The 12,176-nt window shown below is 33.8% G+C and overlaps 1 protein-coding gene across 2 annotated transcripts in view; it reads right to left on the reverse strand.

Annotated features, from left to right (window-relative positions):
• Positions 1 to 12,176, reverse strand: part of PDE3B (phosphodiesterase 3B) — a 150,892-nt gene that overhangs the window by 43,239 nt on the left and 95,477 nt on the right. For both annotated transcript variants that reach the window (XM_054586068.1, XM_054586067.1), the window contains exons 2-4: positions 9,175 to 9,225; positions 4,244 to 4,492; positions 1,958 to 2,100 (exon numbers count right to left, since the gene is read on the reverse strand). In XM_054586068.1, the coding sequence (XP_054442043.1) occupies positions 1,958 to 2,100; positions 4,244 to 4,492; positions 9,175 to 9,225 (443 nt within the window). The remainder of the gene's footprint in view (positions 1 to 1,957; positions 2,101 to 4,243; positions 4,493 to 9,174; positions 9,226 to 12,176) is intronic.

Here is a 12,176-nt window from a genome sequence, read left to right on the forward strand (position 1 = left end):
GGGTAGCATTGTATCAGGAAATAAGTTCAGAACACTAGTAACAAAGAAAGCACCTGGAGGGATCAGAAATTTAGTTTCACACAGTTTCAGGAAAGGAGAGGTTCAGTATTGCAACAATGTTTAAAGCATACTCAGGGTCATTTAAGATCAGTTAGAGAAGATATAATCAGAATCTAAAGCTGCATTCAAATCATGACTGAAAAATGTGGGCTATATGATCTAGTTCTAGAGCACTCTACTAATCAAAATGAGTATCTCTTGATTCCAGAGTTACAAATCTGTTACTTTTGTGCCAAACAAAAGATCCTCATATATTAAGGATATATAACTATGCTGTCAAATATGGTTGCTACACATGTCTACATGGTAGTTACATACAGCTCTTTATTTTCATTAAATTTAAATTTAATTGCTTAGTCATATTAGATACATTTCAAGTGATCAATAGCTAGAAACTACCACACTGGACAGTAAAGATATAAAATATTCCACAAATTTCTATTGGCAGCACTGATCTAGAGACTTGAATTTCAAAAGTAGTAATGGTTATAAATGCTTCACATATACAATTCAAGTCAGAGTACACCTAGAAATTTGTTACTGACAAGCTCCACCTTCTGCACACTAGAAAAAAATACTTTTAGCCCAATCTCTTTAAAGCAGATGTTACATAATACCACTAATTACTTTATTCTCCAAATTTCTAAACTTTTTATGAGAGTTAAGTATATTAAATCTGCCTACATATACCTTTGTATGGACCCTTCTCAAGAGTTAAAGATTAGTTTTCTTTGGACCATGTTTCTACTTTAATATCAATCATTCTTTAATTGCAAATGTACTGTTGTTACATCAATGTGATAGAAAGAATAAAAAAACTGAATCATTTTCATTATTCTTTCTTAAACCCAATATTCTTAGGATGATGTTTCCCATGGTTAAGAAATATGTTATATTTTCAGTTTCTAACATCATTCACTTCCTCATATCTTGTTGCCAATTTTAAAAAACCTATCATGTTTAGGCTCTGGGAAAGCTTTGGAACAAAGCTCATTTTCCTGAACTGTACTCTTCATACTTCAATCCATTCCTGTTTGTATCATTTCACACAATTTTTTTAATAAGCAAGGAGTCCATCTATTTGGATGTTCTGTAGAAGATTCAAATTAGTAAGGCGGAAAAGAATATGGAAAATTATAATTATCTGGTATTTCACATATAATCATTAACATAAATTTTAACAAATAGCTATGGTCCAATCCTGCCACATAGTGTTTGAAATGTGTAACTACACAGCTCAAGCTAAAAGTAAAATATGCTCAGTAATAATATTGTTTTAACCGGAAATTTACAGTAATTCCAATTTAATTAATATTCTTAGATAACTGTCTATATAGAAGTTTAAAACTCATACAAGAGATAACTATCTTTCTGGGTTTTAAAACAAAATGCACTGAATCTTTTGTTATCGGGGTAAATGGATATATTTACTTCTAGATTTCAGCTCCTGCATTTTCCAAGTTTCTTTTGGTTGTAGTTACTGACACCTTTCAAAGATATTTAACATCTGAAATGAACCCTAAGAATGTGCTCCTCCTCTCACAATTCAGTAACTGTTGACCTACCTTGGGTGTGAGGTGTACGCCCTGGCCACTGCTCCTGCAGTGGCTACCTCTCTCCCAATTTCCAAGCTTTCCCAGTACCTTGTCCTAAATTGATTCTAGCTTCCTTTAAGGCTCCAGCATGTTTTGTATCCAGCTTACCTAATTTTTTGGATAAGACACGTTAGCTTCTTTTTAGGAATCATTTTCTCTATTATGTCATATTACTACCTATGCTGTCCTATACCTAAAATCAACTGTACGTTTCTGCTTTAAGAGCTATTGCAAACTTTTTTCACAGAAACAAAGTGAATATATCAAATTCAGGTTTCTTTAACAGGCTCTGGGGATTTTACCTTGAAATGCCATATTCTTGGTGAGGCCTTTTGCCATTATTGCGTTCCCACCTTGAAGCAGAAGTTTCAATAGGTGGCAGACTTGAAGTTCCTGAGCTCCTCCTCAGCTGTGGAGTTGGTAAACTACTCCTACTGTTTAATCCCTGTTGAATAATTTAACAGTGGTTAAAATTGTCACTCTATATTATGCTGTATATGGATTATTAAAGATGGCACATAAAAATACAAAGTATTTTTAACATGTACAGAACATTTTATTCCAAAAGTATGTCACTTTTACTCCAAATTTCATATACTGTTCTACTTATCTTTCTCCTACTAAAAAATGATTTTTGAACTCCCTACAATTTAACTAGATTTTTTTCTTTTGCATATTCTTACTCCTATTATCATGAGAAATAAACAACTGATAATTTACAAAGTAGATATAAAAGTGTTACCCTAAAAAACTACTTCAGAGGACAAGATTAGGACCAGGAACTATCAGCTCTATATCCTAAACTTTTATATTTTCAGTACAGTGCTAAGAATGTCCACAGAGGTTAATCTGGAAAAACTGCAAGATTCTGAGCTGCTTTTTGAATTAATGATTAAATCAAGAACACATTTAGCATTAATGAAATTTTACCCTAATTTTAGAAAATACTCTATTTTTTACCACTGTGAATAGGTGTCTGGCTGACACGTACAGAAAAGTTTCTGCTTATGGGTTTCCCCCTATTAGCAGACACTGAAACCATCTCTGAGAGATAAATATCTCTTATATTTAAATTTTCGCAAGGATATTGATTTAGTAAAGGTTCACAGTTAGTTAGACGGACAGTGAAAAAGTTCTTTATGTAATATAATCCTTTCTAGCTGTAATTTAGGTCCATATAATCTCTCTTGTTTTTTAACATAGTATATGACATTCGCATTAAATTTTCTATTCAAACTCCCTTTTCTTAATTTTTTTTTTCATAAATGCTGCTGTTCTTTTCTGAAGTGACATTAGGCTTCTTATATTCTTTTCCAAAAGCAGAGACAAATTAGATATAAAATTCAAGTTAGTTTAAAGAACACTAAGCAAAGAAGTAAGGGCTACTTTCTGGTTCTTCTATGACTTACTTTTACCAGTAGATTCCAGTACCCAAAATAAGCCTGATTAACTTGAATGTTCAAGAAATGGGGCATTTAGGCATTGTATTTAATATTAACGTTTAAATGTTTCGAAAATGTACCAGTACACTTTACAGAGTTAACATAGTAACAATAATAATACTATCAATATGATTTTTATGAATAAGATTTGTAAGGACTACTATTTTAAAAAATTACTGTTGTAAACATTGAATGTCAATGGAAAATGTGAAGGAAGAGCAACAGATCACATGAAGACTAACTCGAGAATCTATGATGGCTATTTTATTGATGGATTTCTTGCTATCCCTTTTTGATGCTTATGATTAACCTCTAAAAATCATTATTAATTGGGTTTTGACTAATTCAAGTGATACTGTATATACTTTTTAAAAATAAAAGCACCAAATAACTACCTATGATCCACCTCTGTGATCAATGATTTTCTTTACCTGGAGAACAAAGTAGTTAAACTAGAATAACCTCCAAAATGTTTCTATTTTTAATCATTTTAGTAATTGGTAAAGATATTAATAGTCAAATAAAGTAACAAAAAGCATTCTGGACATGCATAATGTATGCCTATTTAGAACAGTATTATTTTCTAAAGTAAATACTATTTTAAAGCATTGACATTAAATTAATTCCACTTATATTGATGGAAAAATCAATACCAAGTGGGCTGTAGCAATCTCCAATGGGTAAAGTGCGGGGGCGGGTGGGAAGTTTTAAAAGGGTGAAAATCAACTTAAAATACATAATGCTACGTAATGCATAAAATGAACATTATAATGATCATTTCTTGGTTCAACAAGAACCATTCCTAGATTCTAAAGAATAAATCAATTACTGACATGATTTGACTACTAGTTTATTACACAAGCCTGGAATTAAATTTGCCTGTTGATCTACTGCTTAAAAACAACAACAACAGTAAATAGTTGTTACTGATACAGTTATAACTGCAATGTTATTTAGAATAAAAACTGAATACTTGTTTTAAATTATTTGGGATTATAACTACCTCTAAAGCCCCAAGGAGCTCAATATACTGGAAAAGAAGCTGCTCCTTGAAAAAGAAATTCTAGTTTACCTAATATTTTAAAGAACAATTTGAAAGTATAATCAAATGTGATAAATAGGGCTGACTGATTACTGTATTTTGACCTTGTGAAGTTTTCGATCTCCTCTCTCAGCTGGATCCTCTATTTCAGAGCAGGGGTAAAATCCAGGAAACGGTGTGAGAGGATTAATCTTTGGCCTACAGGAACCTGAGAAAGCACCCATTAAACTACTGATACTCCGCAGAGAAGAAATGACTTGTGGGGGAAGGGTTGGATCACTCAGAAGATCTGACACCATATTGCGAGCCTCATTTAGCACTGAAAGATCAACTCCACTTCCACCTCCAGAATTCTAGAAGAAAAAAAAAATTATAAATTTATTACACAGAAAATCCAACATTTAAGATTATTCTATTAAATATTAATATTCACTAATTTTTACATGACATAAATGACATAACATGGTATAATTCTCATTTTAAAAATTTGGATGTTGAAGTATGTAGCAGATAATGTGAATTTTAATTTTTTCTTTATTTTTCATTAGCTTATCATCTTTAACAATATTCATTACTAACTTTATAAGTAGCATAAAACAATTTATATTGATTTCAAAATCTATAATTTGAACATTTTATTAATTTATTGATGATTTCCTTCCCTTTATGTCAAAATTCCGTTTAAACATATACAGCATTTCTTTCATTTACCTTACTCACTTAAGAGGCAGCGAAGCATAGCGGCAAAGCTTTGTTGCAAAGATGAGTTTGAATTCTAGACTTTAACCTAACTGTGTGACTTTGAGAAAGTCATTTAATATCTGAGCTTTTTAGTTTCTTCACTGTAAAATGAGGATAATAGCATCTACCTCATTGAGGGCTGATGTGAAAATTAAATCTGTTAACATACTTGCACAGCACATGAAGTGATGTGTGGTGCACATAATTAAATCAATGTTACGGAAAATAGTAAGATAAATATACAGAAAAATGGTACCACAGTTCAAAGGATATAGTGATAACTTTGAAGTGAATGGTTAACAAAAAATTCATGGAAAGGAGAGCATCAGGTTGGGCCCTAAAAATGGGTGGAAAATACATTTTTATAATTTCAAATAAATACTTCATTAATGTACACATATGATTTTTACTTTTTAAGTCAACTGCCCATAGAAATCAGTACACTGATAATCAGAACAGTAATTAGATGTTACTTTTGTTTGTTTTATTGTACCTTGAACTTGCATTTGAGTGTATTTGGAATCCGTAAGTACTTAAGGTATTTAATGATTCCACCATAAAACTGTTTAAGTAGCCTCAACATATTTTAGAATAGAAGAAATGTTATGAAAGTCTGGCCAATAATTAGCTAAGTAACAACTTCGCTGTTTGTGCAATTATTTCTCTTTTACTTGTGAAGCATTATTTTGTATTAATTTTTATTTTAAAACACTCCCCATTACTGAGGCATAACCCAGCTATTTCTAGTCTTATAAACAAATGTCTCTCTATATATCGCTATAGATAATTAAGCATACTTCTGACAAATGGCTTTCCCTAAATTGAACTGCTAAGCCAAAGTTAATGAACATGTAAAAATCTGATCATTACTATAAACCTACTCTCACATATTTTGGTCAAATTTGTACTTCCACAAATTATATATAATAGCATCTATTTTTCTTACACCCAAATAAGAAATCTGCTGTTATTTGAGCTGGTGTTCCCCTACAGATAATGTGTCGTTTCTCTCTGGCTGCATGCAAAATACTTTGTCTTTAGTTTTCAAAAGTTTAATTATGACATGTCTTGGAGGGGTTTTGGGGGGGTTTTTTTTGTTTGTTTGTTCATTTGTTTGTTTTGCAGTTGATCCTATTTGGTATTTACCCTGCTTCCTGAGTCTGTAGAATAATGTATTTGGCAAAATTTGGGAAGTTTTCAGCCATTATTTCTCCAAATACTCCTTTAAATCCACTCTCTTTCTCTCCTCCTTCTCAGACACCGATGATATGAACGCTGGATCTTTGGTTATGTCACTCACCTCCCTAAGGCTCCATTCATTTTGTTTCTGTCTATTTTCTCTATGTTGTTTAAATTAGGAAAATCCTATTGCTGCGTCCTCGAGTTTATGGATTCTGTCCTCTGTTGTCTCCACTCTACTGCTGAGCATATTCAGCAAGTTTTTAATTTGCATTTGTTTCTATTTTATAACTTCTGATTCTTCGCTGAGATTTTTCTATTGCACTTGTTTCAACAGAGTTTGTAACTGCCTGTTAGAACATTTTTATGATAGCTGCTTTAAATTCCCCTGTCAGGTAATTCCAAATCTGACTCATCTTGGTGGTAAGCACTGACTATCTTTTCTCATTCAAGTTGTGATTTTCCTGGTTCTTGGTATGACAGGTGATTTTTTAAAATTTTATCATCAATATTTTAGCTAATAATGCTTAACATAATTCTTGAAGACTGGGTCCTGTTTAACTCTTTTATATTAGGAGGTAGTCTTGTTTAGATTTTGTACACAGATCCGGGTCTACTTTTTCAGGCAGTGGTTCTAAAGACAATTTAATATTTTAGGCTATTCACACTGGCATTTCATTCTGCTTTTTTTTTTTCTGGTGTCACTAGGGTTTCCACTGGTCCCTCATTGTGCCTCTGTCTAGGATGGTTATAGGAGGAGAGGAGAGGGAACTTTTTCACATTTGGTTACCTCATACCTTCAGGTGGGAGAAGGGAGGCTCCAGGCCACATAAACAAAAAACACTTCCTGGGCCAGGCACTTGTTGGGGCAATATCCCCTGTGCCACCCCATGTCTCTCACTAGGGAAAGGGACCTCATGCCCAGTAGGCAATGAGAATACAGTCATATGCCTCATCATGGCATTTTCATCAATAACACACCACATATACAACGATGGTATACCATATAGCCTAGTGTATAGTAGGCTGTACCATATACAGGTTTGTGTAAGTATACTCGGTAATGTTTGCACAATGACAGACTCGCCTAATGTGTCAAGTGGTGCATGACTATACTTCCCTTGGCCACTTATTGTCATGGGTGTTCCTGATCAAGTCCCTCTTGCCAGAGCTACCAGACTCACTTGGTATTGTTGGCAAGACTCATTCAATCTCAAGGAAGAAATGAGCCTACCTGCGTCACATTCTGTTGTTAGGTTGACAGTCACAGTCGGAGCCACCTTTTACTGTTGGTTGGAAGTTGTAGGAAACCCATAGAGACTAGCAAGTGTGAAGACCTAGACACGGAAGCTGGCCTGGCTTGTTTGCAAAATAACAAGGAGGACAGTGCAGCTGGAGCAGAGTAAATGAAGGAGAAAGTACTAGAAGATGAGGTCAGAGAAGTAAGAGTAAAGTAAGGGACCATATTGTGTAAGATCATAGTATTATGTACAATAATATGAATTAATCTCACAGATAAAATTCTCAAAGAAGCAAAACAGATATCAAATGATTGATTCCATATATGTAAAATTCAAAGACAGAAAAAAAGTTTGTAATGACAAACCGGGAAGACAGTAACACTTGGGAGAAGATGACAGAGGAAAGCATAAGAGTTCCAGTGCTGAACTCTTCATCTATAAGATGGTCACACATATATATTCACTTGAAGAAAATTCATCAAGTTGTACACCATGACTTGTGCACTTTTATATATGAATGTTACACTTCAGATTTATTAAAAGAATTATTAGAAAGAGAGAGATGGAGAATGGAAAGTGAAGAAAAAAAGGGACAGAGGTGTGTGATAGTACAAAACCAGTCTGTCTGACTACAAACCCATGCTCTGAACGATTGCTCCTTAGTTATCTTCAGATTTTACCAATAATTTAGATACCCTAAAAACTGAGGATCTCGGATATGACATATGACTGATGAGACAACCCACTCAGTAGGTCAAGAAACCAGTACCTTTTAGGTCAGATGTGGTCTTCTTGATTTCATCTGACTGCAATAATTATTTTCTCACCAAAACTGAGAGAATATTTTATTCCTATGGGCTGTTTTGACTATTCCATTCCACTTTTTAAAAATAAAAATCAACCATTCAAAAGGGTATTAATGTTTCAACAACTGATATCAGGATAACTAACTAAATAGTAACTCTCATAAACAGGGGTTAACATTTCTATAAACATATATGACATATTTAACATTTATTAATATTTATCTTTGTGTATAAATCATCAGGTTTCAAAAAAGCATATTAAATCTAACATAACTCTTGTACAACATAATATACAAATACATTTCAATACAATGGAAAAATGGAAAAAGACTTATATACATCAAAGGTTAACATAACATAGTTATTGCTTGATGTTTACAACTGATCTTTCTCCTGTATTTCTATTTTCAGTTCCTCTGAATCAACAAAATCTTTACATAGTACATATTAAATTATTATATTTATATATGCATATATATATATTTCACAAATAAGCAAAACTAATTGTGAAGTCTGGATAGAAATTATCTTTGGGAAAATACTGAGAATGGTATGTAAGTGGCGCTTCTGGGATGAATGCTGCTAATGTGTTATCTCTTGATATGGGTACTAGTCACCTGGAATATTTAGTTTAAAAACTCATCAAGCTGTGTACTTTTCTATATGTATAATTCAATAAAAAATTTACCAAAAAGCAAAAAGATTTTGCTTCCCCAATAAAATGCTTGGCCAATTGTCTTGCTCTTTCCCATATATGGCCTTTAATCTATTTTTTCTGGTGTGGATCATTTGTCGACAATCAGGAAAAAAAAAAAACCTCATCCTTAATAATATAATTACTAGTTTATTCTGAGTCCAAATTATATTAGCAACATTTAAAAATAACTATACATGCTTGGTTTCTTACCTTTATTTTTTTTCCTTTACAATTAAAATGTAACCTACCTAAATGAAAGTTCTGATTATTTTAGTTCAGGTAAAGAAAATCATATCATAGCAACCTTGTGAGTGTACTTTAAATGTCAAAAGTTTCCTTATAGATAGTATTAGTGATAATCACATATTTACCTGATAATGAGGTTTATACCATTGCTTTAAGTCCCAATCCCAAAGAATCATCTGGAAAAAAAAATTTCACTTAGTTACAAACCAGAATAAACAAATATATATAAGACAAAATGAAGCATCTGAATTACACTTCAAATAGTTTAAATTTGAGAGGAATGGGGAGGGTGGAAATAAAAGTTATCTCTAGACAGAATATTTTCTTAATTATGTAATCTGTGATAGAGAAATCAAAAGTCAGAATAGTCACAAAAATAAGCTATATTGATCTTAAAAGTATCTATTGCCACGCAAATGAACATATAAATCAAAAATCACATCCAGTCACTAAAAATGCAAGAAAAATTATAAATCAGATAGCCCCCCCCCCACTGCAAATGATCATCACTTATTATTTTAAAACCAATGTCAATGGCAGTACTATCTCCTTACCAATAAGGCACTTCTGTCAAAAGCTTGTCCTTGTGGTTAGATTAAGTACAAAGGAATGGAGCATAAAAAGCAACACACAACCTTTTTGATGTGCAGATAATTAGTGGTTTTCCTGTTTGTCTTTTTATACAATGGTAACTTCTTAGTCCCAGACTAGTTTTTTCCGGCCCCTCTCTTCCTAGCAGGCTTTCTGGCTGCTTCCCCATCCAATAGTCACTATGCTCAATGAGATAAAATTGGCTTTAATTTACCAAGCTATAACTGTTACCTACCATTAATTTTAAATGTCTTTTAAGTTTACTTAGTTAATAAATAAGTGTCCTTTTGCCTAAATTATTTACTATAAGCTTAATTAATATATGATATAATCACTCCATTTTCATATACTGATTTGTGTTGTTTCCTGTATTTGGTCTTAAGACTCTGGTTGCAAAAGATCTTAAAGTGTTATCTACTCTATCATTAGTCCAATATTTTATCAGGAGTTGGCAGACTTCTTTTTCTGTGAAGGACAGATAGTAAATATTTAAGGCTTTGCAAGCCATGTAAGGTCTCCGGCATATTCTTTGATTTTTGTTTTTGTTTTACAACCCTTTAAAATGCAAAACCATTCTTAGCTTTAGGGCCATACAGAACAGGCTGCTGGAAGGATTTGGTCTGTGGGCTGTAACTTGCCTGAGCTCTATTCTACTAATCTGACGCTTAATCACTCAAAAATTTGTCAGTTGTCATTATCACCATCTCCTTGTCAACACTCTTACTATAAAAGTCATCTCTTCAGTGAAGAGAAATCTATTATTTCCCAAAGAAACCCAGACATGCTATAACAACTTACACAATTAATTCATGGACCAGTACCCCAAAATGGCTATGGTTTAGTAGACTCATTAAATTTACGCAGTATTTTTTATGGTCCTAGGTGTTATTCTGATAAAATTATTTCAGGTTATGATTTAACCAACATACATTCTAGATTCTAGAGACACTAATTAATTAATGCAGTTTAAGGTGTTGATAACTTCCTAAAAACACACACATTAGGATTACAATAACCTAAAATCCCTAAATTTCATTCCTATTTGGCAGTCAGTCACTTTCTCTAGGATCAAAAATACATTTACCAAAAAGTAGCAGGTCTTTGTCTGAAATCCCCTGCATTATTAGGAACTGAAAACAGGTACAGTGAACACTACAAATTGCTGGTATACTGCCTTCTGTGTAAATGAAGGTATAAGGTATAGAAATACATTTTTGAAGGAATTAGAGGAAAGCAGTTTGTACTAAACTAAGGATGGTTAGTTCTGAATGAGTAAGAAGAGACAACCTAAGAGGGATTAGAAAAGTTGTAGAAGGTTGGTGAAAACCTGAGAGGAAATTTTGTGTGGTTAAACTGAGTAAGACTGAAAGAAATCTAATCAAGTAAGTAAATTTAAAACATCAAAAGTTAAACTAGTGCAAAATTAGAGGTTGATTTTTCTCTTTAAAGTGACTAGGTTTGTTATTGATATTGTGAAAAAAGTTCTATTATCTATATTGTCCTGGGAAACTGTATGCCTATCTACGTCCCTCAGTGCAGCCCCCTGGATGCATCTTACAAAACTGGGCCATGTTTGCCTATGAACCACTGAAGAAAAGAAAATGCTTATTCTCTGTAACCTGACATGGCCACAATATGCTCTAAAGTCAGTAGAGCACAGGCCAGCAACTGGGTCCTTAAACTACAGTACCATGTTGCAACTTGAGTTATTCTGTAAAAGAGGAAAAACGGGATGAAAGCGCCTATGTACCAGTGTTGATGGTTTTATATTCAGAATAAGCCCATTCAAACGAAAAGCAAAATTATGATACAGCAGGCTGGGAAACAGGACAATGCTCACAAGAATCCCAAGGGAATGAAGGTGACTTATTATTATTATCCCAGCTTAATGTTTCAGCAGCTGTGGCCATTTCACCACTCTGGCGATGATGCAGCTGCAGCCCCTGCCCCACTGTCTCTGGCTGCAGAAAGTACTCTGCCAGGCGCAGGAACAGTTCTCCACAGCTTATCCAGCAGGGTACCCAATTCAGTCAGGAGTCCACTCCAGGCAGGGTAATTTCCACTGAGGCAGGTGCTAACTGGAGGAACTGATGCTCACAGACAAGCAGCAGAAATGGTCAGGATGCATACTCACTTCAAAACTTCTGACCACTTTAATTGGAAAAACAATACGCTTGCCTATAGGGACAATCCTAGAAAGATAGTCTCTTTTTCTCCATTTTGATACTCATAACCTGTCTTGAGCAGCTATTCGACATCCACTGAATACCCTGCTTAGTGCCAAAGAACAATCTTAGAAAAGGCAAGGGAAGTAACTATTCACCCACACAACGAGACACAGCAAACCCCTGTGTGAGCTGAAGCCACAACTGCTATCTCTACTCCTGAACCACACTGGAACATATACAGTGGGGATCAGCCCAAGCTTGAACATTACAAGAATTGCATTCTGGTTGGGTTAAGGAAGGGAGTGCCCAAACAAAGAAGTTCAGTATGGTCCAGCAGCCAAAGTGTCCAGACAAAAACCGTCTGAATT

This window comes from Pteronotus mesoamericanus, unplaced genomic scaffold (assembly GCF_021234165.1).
Source record: "Pteronotus mesoamericanus isolate MK-2021 breed Mesoamerican mustached bat unplaced genomic scaffold, CSHL_Meso_final contig_90, whole genome shotgun sequence".
Lineage (NCBI taxonomy): Eukaryota > Metazoa > Chordata > Mammalia > Chiroptera > Mormoopidae > Pteronotus > Pteronotus mesoamericanus.